This window comes from Canis aureus, chromosome 22 (assembly GCF_053574225.1).
Source record: "Canis aureus isolate CA01 chromosome 22, VMU_Caureus_v.1.0, whole genome shotgun sequence".
Taxonomy (NCBI): Eukaryota; Metazoa; Chordata; class Mammalia; order Carnivora; family Canidae; genus Canis; species Canis aureus.
The window spans coordinates 45,764,577-45,786,575 of NC_135632.1; the positions used below are offsets into that span (position 1 = coordinate 45,764,577).

The 21,999-nt window shown below is 42.7% G+C and overlaps 1 protein-coding gene across 5 annotated transcripts in view; it reads right to left on the bottom strand.

Moving 5' to 3' along the window:
- The window catches only part of MLH1 (mutL homolog 1), a 49,043-nt gene that overhangs the window by 26,762 nt on the left and 282 nt on the right, over positions 1-21,999 (bottom strand). Inside the window, exons 1-11 of one of the 5 annotated variants that reach the window (XM_077865833.1) lie at positions 21,845-21,997; positions 20,112-20,202; positions 17,482-17,664; positions 14,175-14,248; positions 12,549-12,621; positions 11,122-11,213; positions 9,448-9,490; positions 9,222-9,310; positions 7,119-7,231; positions 4,826-4,919; positions 3,765-3,918 (exon numbers count right to left, since the gene is read on the bottom strand). In XM_077865833.1, coding sequence (XP_077721959.1) covers positions 3,765-3,918; positions 4,826-4,919; positions 7,119-7,231; positions 9,222-9,310; positions 9,448-9,490; positions 11,122-11,213; positions 12,549-12,621; positions 14,175-14,248; positions 17,482-17,523 — 774 coding nt within the window. In that variant the 5' untranslated portion in view covers positions 17,524-17,664; positions 20,112-20,202; positions 21,845-21,997. Of the gene's footprint in view, positions 1-3,764; positions 3,919-4,587; positions 4,605-4,825; positions 4,920-7,118; positions 7,232-9,221; positions 9,311-9,447; positions 9,491-11,121; positions 11,214-12,548; positions 12,622-14,174; positions 14,249-17,481; positions 17,665-20,111; positions 20,203-21,844; positions 21,998-21,999 lie in introns of those variants that run through there. The other 4 variants (XM_077865835.1, XM_077865832.1, XM_077865834.1 and 1 more) reach the window with 4 other exon arrangements.

Consider the following 21,999-nt stretch of genomic DNA (forward strand, 5'->3'; position numbering starts at 1 on the left):
TTCTTCTGTGTGTGCTCTCTCACTCTCTCTAAAATAAATAAATATTTTAAAAAAATACTCTTTCCCCCACCACCAAATGAGAAAGGGAAAGAGAAAACAAATATGGCAAAACGAGGATGGTTGTTGAAGCTGAGTGACAGGTACATGGATTATTTGTGTAATATCTACTCTTATGTGTACTTAGGAATATTCAATAATGAGCTAAGTAATAACAAGTTAAATAAGGTAGCAACTCTGCTCAAAAAGGAAAAACCTTCCTTCATAGACAACATAAACACCCTTGTAGCATACATAGGCAAATGAAGTGAATATAGTTGACCTTAGAACAAAGCAGATCTGAACACTGTGGGTCCACCTACATGCTGATTTTTTTATAGTACAGGACTGTAAATGTATTTTCTTTTCCTTATGATTTTCTTTTTTTTTTTTCCTTATGATTTTCTTAATAACATTTTTCTACCTTACTTATTGTAAAAATACTTTATATAACACATGCAAAATATGCATTAATCGACTGTTTATGTTGTCAAAAAAGCTTCTGGTCAACAGTGGGTTAACAGGAATTAAACTTTTTGAAGAGTCAGATTTTTGACTGCCCAGGGGTCAGAGCTCCAACCCCCATGCTGTTAAAGAGTCAACTGTTTTGTTTCATTTGGCTATGCAATGGCCAAACCAGCAGAAATTAACATAACTACTTGCAGTAATTTTAAAGTGCAAAAAGTGAAACATTTTGTCCAATATGATGGAGATGCAACAAAACCCAAGAGCTCCCAGGCTTCCTAATTTCCATACCAAATAGTTTCACTACAAACCAGGGCTATGCTGTACACCCTGGGCAATGCTGTGCAAGGTGTAGCTGGAGAGTGGGAGAGAAGGTATTCTGATGCCCCCAGAGGAATGTGGACCCCACTACCCACAACAATGTGCCAAGGTTTTTGCTGCTTCACCAACACAGGCAGGCTGTCAGATCCAGAAATCCACTTTCCTTCTGAAGACACACTGGTCAGTAATATGCAGAATTCTATAGGAAAAGACTACTATTTATTCAAGCTAACTAAATGAATCTGACTCATGCAAAATAAGACAAGGAGGAAGACAAGATGTTCTTTCCCCAGTGTAGCCAGGACCTCTGGCAAATGTCTTTCTTTTGACCTCAGCTAGGACAGAGCAAGGGACAACCACTCGGGCCCAGACAACACGCTCTTCATTTTCATCTCATTCTTTGAGCCTGTCTTCCTGCTCCCTGCCAGCCAAACCCTTTCCAGGTCCTGGCAATTCCAGATCTTCCACCGTCTGTGAGCGGAGCTACTTCCTCTGCCCAGGCCCCTCATTGCTTCTCCCAAATAACTGCAGGCCTCCACTGTGCCCCTCTGCAATCCTCTCCCTTTGCAACCACAGGATTTTTCAGAAAATGCACACTGGATCTCGTCAATTCCCATTGAGCCAAAGCAGAAACTCTTTAACATACTGACCAAAACGTCTACCACCAGGGACCTCTACAGCCTCCTCTCTCCAGGGCCAGCTCCCCAGCAGGCCCACACTCAGATCTCCCCCTGGCTGCACATGACAACACCTGGGAAAATTGTAAAACTACTGGTACTCCCTCTTATGCCCCACCTGAGACTGACTTCTTGGTCTGGAGAAGGCCCAGGCAAGAGTGCTATTTCCCAGGGAATTCTGATGGCAGCCAGGGTGATATTGGATCCACCACGTGGAACTTTCAGACCCTCATGCACACGTCCTCTGACCTCCCCCAACCCCTCAGGCATTTTCCTCACCAATACCTCAGCCACAAATCCTGTTTCCATGCCTCGTCCCCTTTGTCCATCTCATTTCTACCCAGCCCTGGGGTCCCAGCCTCTGCGTCCCTTCCCTCCCTTCCCTGATTACTCTTACACCCTCCCAAGTCCCTCTTTTCTTTTTCTTTTTCTTTTTCTTTTTAAGATTTTATTTATCTATTTGGTAGTAAGCAAGAGCACATGCAGGGGGAGTGGCAGGCAGAAGGAGGGGAGAGAAGCAGTTTCCCCACTGAGTGGAGGAGTCCGATGCGGGGCTCCATGCCAGGACCCTGGGATCATGAACTGAGCCAAAGGCAGATGCTCAACCAACTGAGCCACCCAGGAGTCCCCAGAGTCCCTCTTTTCCTCTCTCTCATGGGATATATTCTCCAGGAGACCAGGAGGGCCTCCATGAAGGCAGGAACCAGCAGTGGTGGGTTCCCAGGCAGTCAAGAGCCGCTTGCCCACACAGGACTCTCAGTGCATGTTTACAAGGGAGACAGAAGATGAGATGCAGCAACAAGTATAAACCAACTACCAGTGACTGAGCACTCTCTATGTATCACACATTGCTGAGAGCTGTACCCACCGTGTCAGGTCCAGCTCCCCTACAGCGCATGTGTCCTCATTTCAACAACAGCACTAAAGGATGCGCATACCTATTACCTATACAAGACATAGGGCTCATGTGGCATCAGGGGCCCACCACCCTGTGCCCAGGGAGAACTTCCTTCTGCCCACCTGCCACATATGCCCTTCAGATGGCATCAGTAGCAGCGTGAGTGTACTCATTGCCCAATCCTCTGCTTGGGCTCCAGCAGTGGTGGAGCTGCTCTAACTGCATTTACTCTCACTGCTTACTGCCCATGCCACCTCCCAGGTAGGTGTGTTCTGTGAAGTTTCCTAAGGGAAGCATTCACTGGCTTGGTAAATCAAAGCAGGCTCACAGAAGCCCATTCTCTCTGCTTGCAGGACCTGGTGCAACTAATGGGGAAATGTTTCTGTTTTTCTTTTTTTTTAGAGTAGAAGAGAAAGGCGGGGAGGGGCACAGAGAGAGAGAGAGAGAGACAGAATCTTCAACAGGCTCCCCACCCAGTGTAGAGCCTGACATGGGGCTCAATCCCACAACCCTGAGATCATGACCTTAGCTGAAATCCAGTCAGATGCTTAACTGACCAAGCCACTCAGGCGTATTACTTCTCCCTCTTTTTGGGAGGGGGGCAGGTGGGAATGTTTCCGTTTCTGTAGTTCTGGGGTTTGTGGTGCTTCTGAACACACCCTCACCCTGTGCGGCCTAGAATCCCATCATGTCAGAACTGGGATGGGACACTGGAGATCGTATTATCCACACATCTATTTTATAGATGGGAAAACTGAGGCCCCAGAGAGCTGGGAGTAGTAGCTCAGAATCATAAGCACTTAGAACCTGGGGAATTCTAATAAGGTAAATGGTGCCAGGCCCTGCATTAGACACTTCACCTACTGCTTATAACCACATTCAGATGTGAGGGTGACCAGTTTGGTCCTCACTGAGGGAGACCAGGGAAGGTTAATAGTCACATGGCACTAACCCAGGCCTGTCTGAAACTAAAGGTCCTGCTCCTCCCACTGTCCCCCTACCTCTCATGGACCTGGCCCCCTCCACTCTGCCCTGTAAGTGTGGGATCAGCCTCCTCCTGAATACTCTCAGGGAAAAAGAGTACATGGGAGAGGTGCCCTATGCTGTTTCAGACAGCTTGCTTTTCTGAGAAGTCAGCCTAAGGTTCTAGACAGAGACTGAATCATGACCAGGCCCAGGGATAACATAATACTTTCACAGTCAGGTTCAAAAAAGGAAATGTTACTAAAGAAAAACTATCCTGGTAATCCTTGGAAAGACAGTCCTAAAGCAACAAGCCAAAATCTGGGCTCTCATGTCAGATGGGCCTCATTTTCAGGCAGTGGGTGAAAGCACCAGAACAAGAGCTGGACAAAGAGCGCCCTCACCTGGGTGAAGTACATCCTGGAGGAGTTGGAGCCCAAGAGCTTGCTCTCGATGTGCTGCTGCACCCGCTCCAGGATGCTGTCCTCGTGCAGGAAGTGAACTTCGTGCTTCGTGGGATGTACATTGACGTCCACGTTCTGGGGGCTGATCTCTAAACTGGCAGGGATAAAAGTAAGCAATTACGTCTTACATCCGGTGGTGGGGAATGGGGAAGACAACTCTCATACGATATACACGGTGACCAGCAGCCTTGGAAAGCGAGACAACACAGTGGTCGAACCTCAGGGTCAAGTCTGAGCGACCTGGATTCTGAAGCTGTGCAGCCTTGAGGCAGTGACAGCACCCCTTTTTGCCCCAGTCTCCTTGTCTATAAAGGGGACATAACAAATGGTGGGGCTGAAATTCACACAGAGCACTCTGCAGATACTTGGTACATTGTACATCAGTTGTTACCATCATTCCAGAACTCATGGTATTTCTTACTATGTGACCTGGGGCAAGTCACTTAACACCTCTGGATGGGTTTTCTCATCTGTAACCATGAACTTGTCCCTTACTTACTTGTCAGTATTGAGGATCAAAGCAAGAATGCATGTGAGAGAATGCTCTATCATCAAAATGTAATAAAAAAAAGTCAGTTTAGAGGCCGTGCCAGCTATCACCTTATTGCCTCAGCTCCATATCCATCTTTCATTGCTTGCTCTGTGCCCACAATGTGAATCCCTGTCAGTACAAGGCACTAGAGGGCCTGTGGAGGAGGAAGGAGTTTCTCTGCCAGGTAGGGTAAAGTCTCTGGTTGGTTCAGGGACAAGATCCATTATTCACCTTTGCTTCACTAACACGGTGGCTGGCACATGGGAGGCCTTCAGTCAGACTCTCCTGCATCAGTAAATGAAGGAAAACTGTTCCCTTCACCTGTGAGAAAGGACAGAACATCCTTTTGCCAATGGTGGATGGGATTCACTCTGATGGAGCTATTAGCAAGCCCATCTCTTTCAAAGAGGGCAGCTGGACAGAATTTACTCCTTGTGAGTCTCGGGTGAGGAGCCGGGCGCTGCATTACCTGAGGTACAGGAAAGGGTGTGTGTTCTTGGGCAAATATGCTGCATATACTGTTTCAATGGCTTTTCTTAAGGAAGTTGACTCTACCAGACGATCTAGAAAATAAAAGGTGAGTAACCAGCTCAAAACTGCCCTGACAGGAGAGGTACGAGGTACACATTCATACCATGCCATGAAATCACTCAGGAAAAACACTTCTAGAGTGACATCTGCAGCAGACCCCAGGGAAGAGAGGCCTTCCATGTGTTGCTACTCATCAGCATCTCACCCCGGTCTTCGAGCTGTCTCCTCTCAGTCAAGTCACAGAAACAAGGGAAGACAGTTAAGTTCTACCTCCCGGCTGCCCTTCCCTCAATCTGCCTGGGAGGACTACCTTTGCCCTTGTTGGGCACAGCAGGCAGCATCCATCAGCTCTCAAACTTTTCCTGCTGCACATATGTACTGGCTGCCTAGCACATATGCCACGGGCTGGGAGACAATACATTGGTGACTACATGAACTCCAGTTCCAAGTGGTAAACCACACGAGAGATGTGTGCTAAGTAATGGGGGGATGAGGCAACCAACTCTGCCCAGGGCAGGTGGGGTGGGGTCCAACAGTGGGGTATCCCAACTGAGTTATGATGTAAGAAACAGTTTTCTAGGCATTTCAGGCAGTACAAATATCTGAATGTATGTTTAAGGTGATTTAGGAAATGACACAGAGTTGAAGGGGATGGAAAACACTAAAAGCTGGGAAAGGTAAGACAAAAATCAGAGGAAAATGTATTTTCTGAAAACATAGTCCTCCTTTCTCCCCAGACAGATGACCTGCTGGTGATCTATTCTCCTGGGATGGTGTAGCCAAGGATATGTCCCATGGTTTTATTTCCAATAGGAAGAGAGGCTGTGATCTTATCAATGAGGAGACCATTATTTTCTGAGTCCTCACCGACTCCACAGCCCCTCAACAAAGTTGCTATATGTGGTAACACATGCCCTGAGCACACAGGCCTTGAGCAGATGTGGGCACCTGACAAAGGGATGGCCAGAGCCCTTCTGCTGTGATTTCTGGACTGGAGACACGCCGAAACAATGTTCCTTTTTCCACTGCCTGAGTGAGAGCACATGGCATGTGCTCTAAGAGTCTGACCTCTCTGCTATAGGGAACTTCGTATGGTGACCAGACTAGCTAACGCTGATGCAGGACTCACCAGCAGCATGGACATGGGCCCCCCACATGGCACTTACACTGATTTCTGCTTGTCTATTCTGTAGCCAACAGATGTGTCACAAAGCAGTGTTCTTCATGGTTAGAAAAACAAATGAAAAACATTTCTAAGCCTTGATTAAAGCAAGCTTTATTGTAGATTAGGCTAAAGTCTTTCTTAATGAAGTAGGAAAAAACCATACTAATATAGACCAGTTTAACAGAATGTGTCTGTATTGACTCCCTCTTCCCTGTTTCTATATGGCTTTGAAAACTGCTGTAAAACATGTATAATCTGGGACACTTCTAGATGGTTATTATTATAAATGGAACAGGGGAATACACCATTTTCAACAGTAAGCAAACAAAACTATACAATGAGTTGTTTTGAACAATAAAGGTAAAGGATATATATGATAAAAATGTAAGCACTGAACAAACGGTAAGATACAGGATGCATTTCTGGCTGGGAAATTAAAAACTGAATCAGATCCATTTGTGGCTCCCCGTCACAGTCTCTCAAAACCATATAATATGCAATTAAGTAAAAAGAAACAGAATGCAAAATAGTATTTACTCAACAAGTAGCAATCATGTAAACAATATGCCCACAGAGAGATAAAGACTGGAGAGGAATCTGACAAAAATTCAAATCCATTTAGTTAATTTCCTCCCTGATTTCCAGTACCACTCATTATACCATAAATAACCCATTTTTTAAAAAGAAAAATTCCCAAGGGGTTAACATTCCGTTTCTTTACTGATGACAGTGCCTAAACCCAAGGTACCCCCTCCCTGTGTCCTGCTGTGCAGTTCAAAGCCTGGCCTGCTGTAAGGCTCTGATGCCAGCAGGGGAGGAAGCTGGTCAGGCTCAGAGATGCTCTCTTCCAGAGGCAACAACCACACACTGCAATAGTCAGCCAGCAATGAGCACAAATCAGAGGGCTGAGTAGATTTAGGCTAGAAATTATAAATGCTTCCTAACCAAGCTACACTTCAGCATGAGGGTTTCCTGCATGTAATCAAACCTATGGATTCGGAATTTTTCCACAGGCCCATAAAATTCCCTGTGGACAGACTTCCACATATGGTTATTTTTCACTTACGATTGATGAAGAGTAAGAAGATGCACTTCTTCACTGAGTAATTTGCATTGGATATGTAGCCATTCATTTTGAAGGCTAGGGTTTTATCCTCACACCCAACTTCTATCAGTTCTCTGGTTGAAAAAGAAAAATTTTGAAGGTCTTGAAAATAATGGAAAATTCAAACAGCATAAAGAATGAAAGTTGGAAAAATCAGGGTTCCTTCATAAACTAATAGTGCCAAATAAGGACTCCCGAGACTGGCTTTGTTGAGTCCTCTGGGCCCACCCACCTATCCATCCATCCATCTGTCTGTCCCTCCATCTACCCACCTACTCACCTCATCACTGTTCTCAAGTACTTCCGTTCTGTGCCAAGCACTGCTCTGACTACTGGGACATAATGACAAGTCCAAGCTCTGAGACCTTATTTTGCTGAGACCTTTAGGGATCTTAGTAAACCCCAAAGATGAAATTCCAGAAGGGCTCATTTCTACTGAATCCCTTACTATATGAACAGCACCACACTGGGGCTCTAGTGTGGTGTCCTCAGGGCTGTGCTTATGGGGAGGTGAGGTTAATGGATGAAAGGTAGTCCTCATATAAGCCACACTCACCTCTGCCTGAGGATCTTCACAAGTGCTGTCCCTCTGCCTGGAAAGCTCCTACTGATAGCTAGTTAATTCCTCCTTATCCCTCCTATGTCTGGGTTTACTCCTTCAAAGAACTTTCTCTGACTATCCCTTCTCCCTGACCCTGAGAGATTCTCCCGTTGTGCCTTATATTTTTCCTTTGAGACACCTAGCACAATCACTAATGAATGGCATAATAATTACTTCATGTGTCTTTCCAACTGGATATGAGTCCTCTGAGGGCAAGAAGCATTTCTGCTTTATGCCCTACTATATTTCTCAGCACAGCACCTAATAAACAGTAGTCATTCATGAAGCATTTGCTGAATGTACAGTAAAAGCTGTCAAGTAATGTGTACTCTGAGTCTCTGAGAAGAAAATACAGCTTGTGGTGTTTCTCACACACAATACACCAGCAAAGCCTTTCTTCCCAAAACTGTCTCAAGAGGCTGGTGTTCTGGAAATATCCTTTGGGAACTGCTGCTCTGGGCAATTTCTAATCTCTTATTGTCCCTAGGAATTTCATAACGACTAGTTCTGAGTCTTTAAAGAATAACGAAAGCTCGTACAGTTTTCCTTGTACAATAGTGTGCTCTCCCTGCTCTGGGAACACAGTTTGAAAAACTTCATTAACAATTAATAAAGAAAAGGGTAACTAAAAGCAAACAGACTGTTCCCTAGTCAGGAATTTGGTTCTGCTCAAAGAAATGAGTAAACTACCCTCTGAAGTACAAAACTGGGCTCTAGGACTACTGCTGCTTCTAAGATTTTTGGGAAAAGTGAAGCCAGGGGCTGCCTTCTCCATCTGCATGTACCCTACATCCACACCATCATGCCATGCCTGGCACACGGAGAGCCCTTAGTATTTTCCCCTTCAGATTATGACAAGGGCACTTTGGGCTCTGCGGAGTCCTGAGATTGAGCCAGTGTTCGGTGGTAGAAGGTAGAAATTGTGGCTTTTGCTTGCATGAGGAGTGCTGTCAGGAGTCTATACTGCAAGTTCCCCAATGTTTTCCTTGATGATGAAGATTTGGTAACAACTTGCCACCAGATGGGAAGTCCTTAAGGGCAGGAATAGTTTATTTGTCTTTGCATCCTTAACTTCTGGCACAAAGCCAGGTATGGGAGGCAGTGAATAAATGCCAAACAATAACAAGTGAAATCCCAATGTGCTGATAAGGGAAATATCAGGAAAAGAGGAAGCACTGGAAGATGAAAGAATCCTACTACACTGTCAATATTTTGAATCAGAGACTAGAGAGAACACACTGTTTTACAGCCAGAGCATTTGGGAGATAACATGCATCCAGGAAGTGTGGGTTCCCTGAAAACAGGACTCCATGAACAAATCCGAAGCACAGAAATAAGCCCGTATATCTCACTAAAGCAAACTCTTAAGGCAGGTGCTACCTTGGCAGATTCCAAAATAATGTGATAAATGATAAACCAAGACATGGAATGCAGATTTTTCAAAATATCAATTATCAACATACCGGCTGACAGCATTTCCAAAGATGGAGCGAATATTGTCCACCGTTGTGGCATTGGGCAGTGTCCTAACATCGGCTACGGTCTCGCCTTGCTGATGAACAGAGCAGAAAATACAACTTACTGTCTCAGTTGTGAAGGAAACATCCTCAACTTAGTTCTTCAGGTGAAGTATTAAAAAAAAATCCCTTTTTCTAATATATAACCATCCCTTATAAACCAACCACTTACTTTTTTAACTGAGAAACTAATGCCTGAATTGTGTATTGAATACCTGGCAAAGAAAAGACAAGAAAATAGTCAGCAGAGTGGCCAAATGCACAATATAAGACAGATTTCCCTACAGGTTAAATAAATCCGTAGGGTTAAGTGATTTAAATGGAGATACATACACTCAAGAATATCTCCATATATATTTTACCCACAGACTTCATGGAGATAACAATGCTAAATGTGGCAGAATCAAACAAAAAACAGTTTTTTTTTCCTTTAATAGGGTTCTGACTACACTCAAGGATATTTCAATATAATCTCCTCCTTGCCCACAGTTTTACTTTCACAAACCCATCAGGTCCACGTTGCATCTTGAGAACCTTGCCTTTACAACTCCTGAACTCTTTCCTTCTCTCCCAGAGCCCCTCAAGATAACCCCTCCCCTCACCCGCTTCTTCCTCAGTCCCAGGCTGTTCCAGCATCTTCCAGTCTTTTCTGTTGCCTATTATTTATTGATTACTCCTCCCTCCATAAGCCCCATGAACTGAAGGACTGTGTCTTGCAAAATGCATTCATGCAGCTGACAATAAAGAATTCACTTGACCACACCTAGATCCAAAACAGTCAACTAGAACTCCTTTATTTACAGGAGATAATTAACATTGATGCTGATTTATACAACTCCAGGGAAAAGCAAAGAAATTTGATGTATAAGTCTGTTCCATTTTATTAGGAGCAAATGTTGTACTCATTTTGGAGTTATCAGAAATACCGAAAAAAGGTTAACAGATTTCTGCTACAATTCAAGGATGTGCAGGCTTAGAGAACCCATGTCAGATCCACCAACACCAGCAGGTGAAGTCAGTCTACGGTAGACATTATTTTCACCTGCCCTGAACCCTTTCTCCTTCTTCTTTTAACAGCCCCCAGTCTTTCTTTGGGAAACGACCTCATCCCCATTCCACCTGATGTACTCTTAGACTGCCAACCAAGGAATCTCCCCATAGACGGGGCACTTGACGAGGGGACCCAAGCCATGCCAATCTGATGTACTCTCCCAGGAAACAGACCCTTGAGTAGTCAGAAAAGAATGAAAACAACTGTACCAGGGCCACTATCAAATCCCCGAAGCCAGCCTGGTTTTCATCCTCCCCAGAAACCAGCTACTAACACTTCTTGCCACTTGGTGAGTCACTCTTAGCCTTCCAATAAATTTCTTTTGGACTCAAGTTGGCTAGAGTCCATCTGTTTTGCTTTCTACCAAAGAACCCTCAATGAAGAGACCATGTTCCTTCCTGGAGAGATCAAAGCCCAGAACCAGTGACTAAATCTTGACCAGAAACCATCTGTAGGCTAGAACACAATGTACTATTTTCCACCTAGCTCACCAACTGTTCTCAATTTTTTTTTTAAGATTTTATTTATTCATTCATTAGAGACACACACACACACAGAGAGAGAGAGAGAGAGAGAGAAAGAGAGGCAGAGACACAGGCAGAGGGAGAAGCAGGCTCCATGCAGGGAGCCCTACTTGGGACTCGATCCCAGGTTTCCAGGATCAAGCCCTGGGCTGAAGGCAGCACTAAACCACTAAGCCACCTGGGTTGCCCAACTGTTCTCAATTTATAAGCACCGGCACACGTTCCTTCAGTGAGAGATCTCAAAAAATGACTCCCAGATTTTGGACTGTACCTGCCAACAACTTCCAAAATTTTCCCATACTCTTCACTTGGATTTTTTAAAGCTTTCCTCCTCGTGGATATGTTGTAAAAAAGGTCCTCCACCTGAAAATATAGATTTTTTTCTTGTAAATTCACAGAAATGCATGGAAATAAAGACTCAAGCTGTCTACCTAAAGCTGGCTAGCAGAGAATCAAACTATACTTACCAATGGTATAGTTCTAAGCACTGATTAGGGGAAGGGGCAAGAGATAAGTCAGCTTTAACAAACAAAGGAAATAAAGTATATTTTTTCTGCTTCCATATTCATTCATTGATTCCTCAAATAGGTACTGGGGGCTATCTCTGGGTCAGGCTCTTTGTGCTGAGAATACAAAGACAAATAAAGCACAGCCTTACCCAGGATAGTGAATGATTCAATGGGGCAAACGCAAATTTTCAAATAATTACACTATCACATGGCATCCAAACATACTTTTTAAAAGATTTTATTTGAGAGAATGAGCATGAGAAAGAGAGAGCACACATGCCCAAAGGAGCACCAGCAGTAGTGGGGAGGTGGGAGGCAGGAGGAGAGAGAAGCAGGCTCCCAGCTAAGCAGGGAGTCTGACGTGGAGCTCGATCCCAAGACCTGGGATCATGCCCTAAGTTGAAGGCAGATGCTTAACCTACAAAGCCACCCAGATGCCCTTAAACATATTTTTCAAACTAAGAATAATTAGAAAATTTGAGCTCATTTGGGCTTTTTGGAAATCACACTGTGGTCACCCTATATACATGATCTGTCTTAACATGCATTTAGAAGCATACTTTCATTTCTGCCTCCTGCCTGCCTTACTTACCAAGGTTAGGGCTTAGAGCCTTCAGGGAAATGTCTGTGAGCTAGGGTTGGAGGTGGAGTGGTGGGGCACAAAAGATGATAGTGGGGTACTTTAGGGGATTACACAACAAGAAAAGACGGAATGTGGCACCACACTAGACTCTCTCTGATTAATGATACAATCATATTACTCAAACACCCTCAGAGAGGCGAATATTCTTTATTCTACTTGAGAGATGGGAAAAGTGAGGTTAAGGGCCAGTAAACAACTTGCCTCTGGACACACAACCACTGAGTGGCAAGGCTGAGACTCTAACTCATGTCTTCTGGAGCCAAGTTTAAGGTTCCTTCAATGCCAACTACTTTGCCACTGATTTCTGCCATTCCAATAAAATAATCTCCCAGTCTGTCAAAACAGATGGAGGGAGCACACAGGCTACCATGTCACAAAAGCCAATTATCAGTCCTCCTGTTTGGAGAGCAGTATCTTGCTGTTTCTATTAACTAACAAAAATTCATTTTATTATTACTTTGAAAACTCAGAGACAATTTTATTCTTCATTTCAATATTCACACAAAGCTCTTTCCAAAAACTTATACTCCCCTGTACCATTCTTACCGTGATCTGGGTCCCCTGATTGCCTGCACACGGTTTAGGAGGAGCTTTCAGCTTTCCATCCGAATAAGTTGCTCTTAACAGAAAATATAAGAGATTATTAGCATCCAATAGAAGTGGAATATCTATCCAAAGAGTCAAAAGTGAATTATAACAACAATAGATTAAAGTATAGCCATGCTATCTACTGTCTTAATTGCCGTTTTCTTCTTTTTCTATTATTTCCATTATCATTCCAATTGGATACCAAAAACAAAAAACAAAAAAAAACAAAACAAAAAAACCCTATACTTCTAGTAGATGTTGTTTTTTTAGTTCCTGAGTTTTGAGCTACAAAGAAATAGTTTTGACACTGCCTAAGGTGATGGTAAAATTTTTTCAATAATTCTGTAACCCTCTGGTGGGGCTACCACTTGACAGGCCGGCAGAGGCCCTGGTAATAAACAAAGGCCTTAGAGAACTCTTAATCTTAATCACTTTTCCCTAAAGTGCAAAACACTGTGCTAAGTGATCTAGAGAAGCAACTATTCAGCCTGGGGGCGGTGAAAGGGGTGAAAGCATCACAGAACAGATGACAATTCATCTGGGCTTTAGGGAGGAAGAGTTTCAGAGACCATCTAGGAAAAGAAAACATAGAAGCACAGAAGCTTTGGAACACCTGGCAGCTGGGAATTTGTGGAGAGCAGAGGCTAGAAAGGTGGACAGAGCACAGTGGGAGTGTGCTATTTAGGGTTGACTCTGGATTTCATATCACCATGGAAGGGAAGCCCCTGGAGCTCCCAAGCAGGAGCATCATATAATCCCAGTAGTAAAGAAACAGAATTTGTGTCCCAGGCTATTTAGGAAGACATTAATCCTCAAGTATCTCCCTGTTTTGTGAAAAGGAATTCTGATCATATCAGCACATCCAGATCCTAGGGCAAGTATAATTCATAGAGTCAAACTCCTCCAGCAACAGTGCTGTATACTCTAGAATGCTCCCTTTTCCATTAGGTATTTGGAGCTATTTTCTATATTAATTTATGAACAATCTGTATGATTAAAAAATTATTTTAAGGTACTCCTAAATTAGGTACTCCTACCTGTCCTCCACTAGTAAATGGCCAGTGCTTATAAAAACCAAGGTGTAACTATGATTCCTCAAATTCTGTTTTTGTTCTGTTCCAAGGCTGTCAGCCTTTGAAAGCTGTGCCAGTGGCCACCCATGGGAGGGGAAGCCAGCACAGGCACACACGTGTGGCAGGGAGCCAGGGGCTCACAGGCTAGCTAAGGTACCATGAGCCTCTATCACCCCAGCAACAATCCTGTAATCAGACAAAGTGATACACTATTACAGCACACAAGGGCAGAATCACATCCGCATTTACCACCTACTTAGAATACATCTGGGTAATAGAGCTTATAAACACTTATATGTCACATCTTATCTGTTAAGAATCCATGAGTAAGATTATTATCTAATAATCACCCCTGTGCATTATCAACTGGTCCATAGAGAAAGAAAACTTATCCAAGATCTTGGTCAAAACAGATGACACTGGTGTTTAGAAAAGGTTAGAAAGGTTTTGAAATTTAGGCATAAAGCATGTTTCAGGATGAATACATGAATGAAAGCAGACTGCACCATACCTGTATGCACATTTTGCCTCAGCTGTTTTGGTTGTAATAGTAACATGCGCCACATGGCTGATGCTAGCCAAAGCCTAGGAGGAAAAGAAAATTGGAATTAAAGAAAAACTCACTGCTGGGTCACCCACTGTCACCTCATTAAAGAGAAGGGTGATCTAAATTACCCCTTCCATTTTGTATTAACAAATGGCAATAATGGGTATTTTGCTCACTTACTTTCATGATATTTAAAAAAAAAAAAAAGGATATCAAATTGAATTTGTAGCATATTACCAGAACAAGGGGAAAATACATATTAGAAAAAGTGTAAAAAGAAACACCAGCGCATTTTAAAAATTTATTTTAAATCCAGTATAATTGGGGTTTCTGGGTGGCTCAGTTGGTTAAGTATCCAACTCTTGATATTGGTTCTGGTCATGGTCTCGTGATCTTGACCTTGTGAGATCGAGCCCCACATTGGGCTCTGTGCAGAGTCTGCTTAAGGATTCTTTCCCTCTCCTTCTCCCTCTGTTCCCATGTGCATGCGTACACATGCTCTATCTCTCAAAAATAAATGAATAAATAAATCTTAAAAAAAGAAAAAAAAATAAATCCAGTATAGTTAACATACACTATTACATTAATTTCAGATGTGTAATTCAGTGATTCAATTCTGTAAGTTACTCAGTGCTCATCACAAGAAGTGTACTCTTAAGCCTCCTCACCTATTTCACCATCACCCCCACCCCTCCCCTCTGGTAACTATCAGTTTGTTTTCTATGGTTAAGAGTCAGCTGTTGGTTTATCTCTTAAATTCCACATATGAGTGAAATCATATAGTATGTGTCTTTCTTTGACTTATTTCACTTAGCATAATACACTCTAGCTCTATCCGTGTCATTGCAAAGAAATGCACCAGACTATAAATGTGTTAGCGTCAAGTGTGTTCAAGCAGCAGAATTATAGGCATGCTTAATATTATTTTGAATGATTTGCCTTCCAAGAGTTTGGAAACTTGCCTTCAGAAATGGGGGCACTCCAAATACATAATGTTGCACACTATTACACAAAACGGTTTTCTGCAAGCACTTAGAGGTTTAGAAATGTAAATGTAAATTTTTTTTTTTTATTTTCTAAAGATTTTATTCATTCATTCATAAGAGACAGAGAGAGAGAGGCAGAGACACAGGCAGAGGGAGAAGCAGGCTCCATGCAGGGAGCCGAACGCGGGACTTGATCCTGGGACTCCAGGATCACGCCCTGGGCCGTAGGCAGGCGCTAAACCGCTGAGCCACCCAGGGATCCCCAATTTAAAATTATCTAATTAAGACAAAACAAATTTTTAAAAATGACCATTTCCCCCCCGTGTAACCAAGACTGGTTTCCTAGCCCACTGGAATCTGTTCCTCCTTTCACAAGAAGGACATTACAGAATATAAAAATGCAACCAGGCACTGTGATGGGGTATGTGTGACAGCAACTCAAAAGACAGTGAACACAGCCTGTGGCAGATTCAGTTCATTAATAAGGAGCATGGCTTAGGCTCAGAGAGTACCAGGTCCTAGCTGGATTTCCCTAGTTAATGTGACTGAGCTAATTTTCATCATTAAAAATGTAAATGATTTTGAGACCTGGGTGAGAAGGACATTAAATATATACAGTATATAAAAAAAAACAAAAAATAAATAATAAAATAAAATAAATATATACAGTACATACTCCATCCCAGAACCCTGAGATCATGTTTAACCAAGTCAGATGCTTAATAGGCTGAGCCACCCAGTGCCCTACAGATGTTATTTCTATAAATTTACCCCAATTAGTAATTGAACAAAACATTGTATATGAATATATGAAAATTCACCAAGAAAATGGCAAAAACATAAATGTTCAACAGGAAATAATTTTTTTTTAAATTTTTATTTATTTATGATAGTCACACAGAGAGAGAGAGAGACAGAGACACAGGCAGAGGGAGAAGCAGGCTCCATGCACCAGGAGCCGGACGTGGGACTCGATCCCCGGTCTCCAGGATCGCGCCCTGGGCCAAAGGCAGGCGCCAAACCGCTGCGCCACCCAGGGTTCCCAACAGGAAATAATTTAAATAAACCATAGTACAATAATAAAATAGGTTAAAACATAACTATTAAAAATTACATAGAACTATATGCTGAATGAAAAAATACCAAGAGTATGTCATAAAATTATAAGATCCTATTTTAGTCTTAAAATGTTTTTATCTACTCTTTATATTGTATATTCCTGATGCATCACATAATTTTATTCACAAATATTCCCATATATATCTTATAAGAATTCCTCCAAAAAATATCATTTTTCTATTCTAAGAAAATCAACAATTTCTTCCTCTTTTTTTTTTTTTAAAAAGATTCTATTTATTTATTTGAGAGAGAGAGAGCATGAGCATGAGAGAGCACAAGCAGTAGAGAGGGAGGAGGACACCCAAAGAGCAGAGAGCCCAACTTGGGGCTCTAGATCATGACCTGAGCTGAAGATAGCCACTTAACCTACTGAGCCACCCAGGTGCCCCAACAACTTCTTCCTAAAACTGTCAAATAACAAATATGTTCAAATATCTGTCTCAAAATTTTTCTTTTTACAGTTTGCTCAAATCAGGATCCAAGTAAGATGTATGCATTGGAGCTGGTTCATATGCTTCTTAAGCCTCTTTTTTTTTTTTCCTTTACAGAGTAAGCAAAAGGGCTCAAGACAGGGGTGGGATGGGGCAGAGGGAGAAGAGAGGGACTCGAATGCAGACTCTACACCCAGTGTACAGCCCAAGGTAAGGCTCGACCTCATGAACCTGAGATCATAACCTGAGCTGAAATCAAGAGTCTGAGGCTTAACCAACTGAGCCACTCAGGTGCTCCAAGCCTCTTTTAATCTACAGGTTTTTGCTTGCTCCTCCGCTTTTCTTCATTGTAGTTTATTTGTTGAAGGAAACAAACAAGACTTTTATCATGTAGTTTCCTAACTTCTGTATCATTTACCATGCTCCCTTGCTTCCTATATTTTCCCTGTACTGGCATTCAGGAAGTACTAATCAGATTCACATTTGATAATTTGACAAAAAACAAACAAACAAACAAACAAACAAACAAAAAACCTTTGTAGATGGTGCTGCATTCTCTATTAAAATACACCTAACATCTTGGAAGGAGGGAAGGGGGAGCTGTATCTGTAGATAAGATAGTTTTCAGGGTGTTAAAGTACTTATGAACAATCCTTGGTTTTGGGAAATAAAATGTAATTAAGTTTGTTCAATTTGCATATATTTAACATGTAAAAAGCATCATATCTTATTTACCTCTGTTGAGAAACATATGTTGACCAATGGCAGAAATGTCATCACAGGAGGATATTCTACACATTTCTTTAATCTTCAGCTTACCTCACCTCGAAAGCCATAGGTAGAAATACTAGCTAAATCCTCAAAGGACTGCAGTTTACTTGTAGTGAATCTCTCACACACAATATCCAGATCTTCTTTCTAGAAGATACCAAAAAACAAGTAAATAATTATGGTATTCATTTTTCCAAATCTTGAATTCCCCTTTTCTTGACTGAATCCAAGAAGAAATCCCTCTTAAAAAAAGAGTTATCAGCTGTAACTTCCTCACTTGGCATCCAGAATGCCACACACTGTCCCGATGTCCCTTCTCTCTCACTAGTCACATCTCTCATTTGCATTTGCTGGTTCCATCTCATCTTCGACTTTGGAGTAACCCAGGACTCCAGCCTTGGACCTCTTTGCTGTCTACACTCACTCTCTTTTTTTTTAAATATTTTATTTATTTATTCATGAAAGACACAGAGAGAGAGAGAGGCAGAGACACAGGTAGAGGGAGAAGCAGGCCCCACGCAGGGAGCCTGACGTGGGACTCGATCCTGGGACTCCAGGATCACACCCTGGGCCAAAGGCAGGCGCCAAACCGCTGCGCCACCCAGGGATCCCCTACACTCACTCTCTTGATGAGTTTTCCCAGCCACATGGATTTTATAGAAATCATTATTATTAGAAAACCTTTTTATTAAAAATCTACAAAGGCATTTAATTACAGTAAAATATACATTAAAAAACTTCACCATTGTAACCATTTTTTAAGATTTTATTTATTTATTCATGAGAGACACAGAGACACAGGCAGAGGGAGAAGCAGGCTGGACGTGGGACTTGATCCCAAGTCTCCAGGATCAGGCCCTGGGCTGAAGGCGGCACTAAACCGCTGAGCCACCCGGGCTGCCCTAACCACTTTTAAGTGTACAGTTCTGTGGCCTTAAGTGTATTTGCACTATAGTCCAATCATCACCATCATCCACCTCCAGAACCCTTTCATCCTCCCAAACTGAAACTCTGTCCCTGTTAAACGATAACTCTCCATCTTCCCCTTGCCAAGCCCCCTTGCAACCACCATTCTACCTTCTATGAATGGGACTACTCTAGGAACCTCCTAGAAGACAAATCATATAGTATTTGTCCTTTCGTGACTGGCTTATTTCACTTCACATAATATCTTCAGGGTTCATGCGTGTTGCAGCATGTGTCTGAGTTTGAATTCTCTATAAGGCTGAATAATATTTCAATATATATATATCACATTTTTAAATCCCCTCATCTATGTAAACCTGGGTTGCTTCCAGCTTTCGGCTATTGTGAATATGCTGCTATGAACTGGGTGGGGTGTACAAACCTCTTCAAGACCTTGCTTTTAATTCTTTGGACTATATACTTACCAGATCTACTGAATCACATGGTAAATCTTTCTTAATTTTTTTCAGGGATCAGCAGGCTATTTTCCATAGTGGCTACACTATTTTACATTCCCACTAACAAATGCACAAAAGTTCTAATTTCTCTATATCCTTTAAAATACTTGTTATTATATTGTTTTTATAATTGCCATGCTAACAGGTGTCAAATAGTATGTCATAGCTACTTTTACTCGTATTTCCCTAACGACTTGTAACGTTCAGCACCTTTCCACTGGAGTCTCATGGTTTTTAATGCCATTAAAATGCAACACACTAAATTTTTATCTACAGTCCAAACCTCTACTCTGCCCTCCAGATTCACACAGTTACTCAACTAAGAGCCATCTCAAGTTTAACATGCACCCAAATGAATTTCTGATCTGCCTCAAATGTGTTTCTTCCATAGGCTTTCTCATCAGTAAATGGCAACTCTTTTTTTCCATTTGCACAGGCCAAAACCTTGAAATCATTCTCGACTCCTCTTTCTCCTACACCATGCATCAGCATATTCTGAGAGCTTTGTCTTCATAATCATTGCAGGATCTCAATGCTTCTTGCCTCTCTACTGCAACCAAATTGGTCCAAGGCACAGTCACCCCTCTCTTGGATCCTCCAAGAGTCCTTTTCTCACTGCCTTTGTCCTGGCCTGCTATAGACTATCTTCTACGTTCTAAACAAAGGGTTCTTATAAAACTCACCAAGCCATGTCACCTCTTTGCTCAAAACCCTCACAGTATCCCACCTTATTTAGACTAAAAGTTAAAGATTTTACAAGGGCCCATGGGGTCCATTATGACCAGCTTACTCATCTCCTACTATTTCTCCATTTCTTCACCCTGTTAGAAGCCTCACTCTGGCCTCCTTGCTGGTCCTTAAACAAGTCAAGTGTACTTCCATTTCATGGTCTTTGCATGTTCTCTCTGCCCAGAACATTCATCCTTTAAGCAGCCTCATGACTCTATCCTTGGCCTTACTTTCCTGAGTAAGTGTCCAGCTTTGACTTGGTACTCAATATATATTTATCACTAGTATTGAATATTTCAGTTTAAAAAAAATCCCATCCACAAAAGCCCAGTTTCCCAGAAACAGAACAGAGAAACAGAACAGAGAAGGGCTCTCAGTCACTTCCTGTAGATGTATCCCACAGAGCACACAAACAGCCTGCTCCTCTGAGGTTCTACTTACCCTAATCCCAGTGCCATTGTCTTGGATCTGAATCAACTTGAGGCCTCCCTCTTTAACAACCACTTGGATACTGGTGGATTTTGCATCTAAACTGGCAAATCAAACAGAGAAAAAAAAGTATTATTCTCCAACTATTCTAACGTACGTATCTTAATATGAGCCAAACTGTAAGAACAAATTCCCAATAAATAGAAGACTGATTAATGTGTTTTTCCTCCATTTTTCACAGACTCTGTGACTACACTGTAATGAGTTTACATGCTGTGTGAGAGAGGGGGAAGAGAGAGGCATGAGGAGGCATTTCCAATAAGACATTCAACATCATTTCTGTTCCTCTGGGAAAGTAAGTGAAGTTAAAAGTAGGATCATTTTACCATGTGCCTACTTCTTACCTTCTTCTCAATTAATTTTGTCATTTATTACTTCAATTTTATTCAGCCTCAGGTTCCCAAGTGACCCTAATAAGATGCCATTTCAAAAAACCATTTGTATTTTTCTATTTATTCCCTTTTAAGAAAATTCATTTTGTGGGGGACAGAGAGAAAAATGGCAATGCAGAGAGTTGAGAAGCCAATAAATCTTTTGTACTTTCAAAGAGTAGCCAACAATCACAGAGAGCACAGACTACGGAAAACAAATTCAGTCTGTGGCTGCAAGAGAAAGAAAAGTAATCTCCTCCTCAAGCAGAAAAGTCTTTCTTCTAAAATAAGGCAGTAAGGGGCAGCTGGGTGGCTCAGTGGTTGAGCATCTGCCTTAGGCTCAGGTCTGGGGGAGGGGCCCGGGGAGCCCGAGATCTAGTCCCCATTGGGCTCCCCGCAGGGAGCCTGCTATTCCTTCCGCTTCTGTCTCTCATAAATACACAAAATCTTTAAAAAAAAAAAAAAGATAATAAGTTACTTAAATGTTAAAGACCTTCCTCAGAAGCCCATGAATTGAACTCTTGATTTGCATATTAAAAAGAGCATAACTGGACTCCACACGGAACCAGTGACAGGCCCCTCAGCTGTTATGCTGGTCTGGCTGTGCGTGGAGCGGCAGCGAATCGCCGCGTCGGGGAGCCCCGGCGTGGGTGGAACCCGCTGCCTCTACCGGAGATGAAGGGACAGGCGCCGGCCGCTCCCGCCCCTTCCCTTCCCTCAGAGGCCCTTGCTGCCCCGTCCCTTCAGTCCCGTTCCCCGAGCGCTGGTTTATGTTTTCACAACAGACCTCCCCACGCACCCACCAGTCTTCGTGGGCCATTTTGTTCTTTCACCGTTATTTATTTTATTAGCATCAATTGATTTCAGCACGAAGGTGACGCTTAGGTACATCATGAGCACGTCTTTTTTGAAGTTTATGGTTGACACCCGCCTTTCTCTCCAGGTTCTTAACCTCTTCCTTCCAGTGACACGGCTAAACTTAAGAATCCACGGGAAACTCCCTAAAATCAGGAATCTTCGATGTGCCCCCCCAACCCCCAAAAAACACTAAGAAAGGAAAGGGAGGAAAACACTAAGTTGGGTCACTAATTTGGCAATAGGGAAAATCACAAATTAAACCCTTAGTCCGTTGGCCTGTCCTAAATCCTCGACAATTTACTTGGAATAAAAAGAAAATGAATTGAACGGATTATTTTTGGAATAAACAAGGAACGTTAATATGCATAACACGGTACCCTCCGAAGCATGAAGAGACCCCCCCCCCCCCCAACGAAAATGTGTATGCATTTAAAATTTCGCCCCTTCCGCACATACAAGTTTAAAGGCAGCTCCGGTAACTGACAGCGCCATTACAACAGTACTAGGTAGCCCCCACCGGCGGGGCCCACAGCCCTCTCGCGAGAGCGCCCAGGAACTCGCGTTACGCGGGAAGCCAGGAGGCAGGATCCCGCGGCAACTGGCGCCGTGCG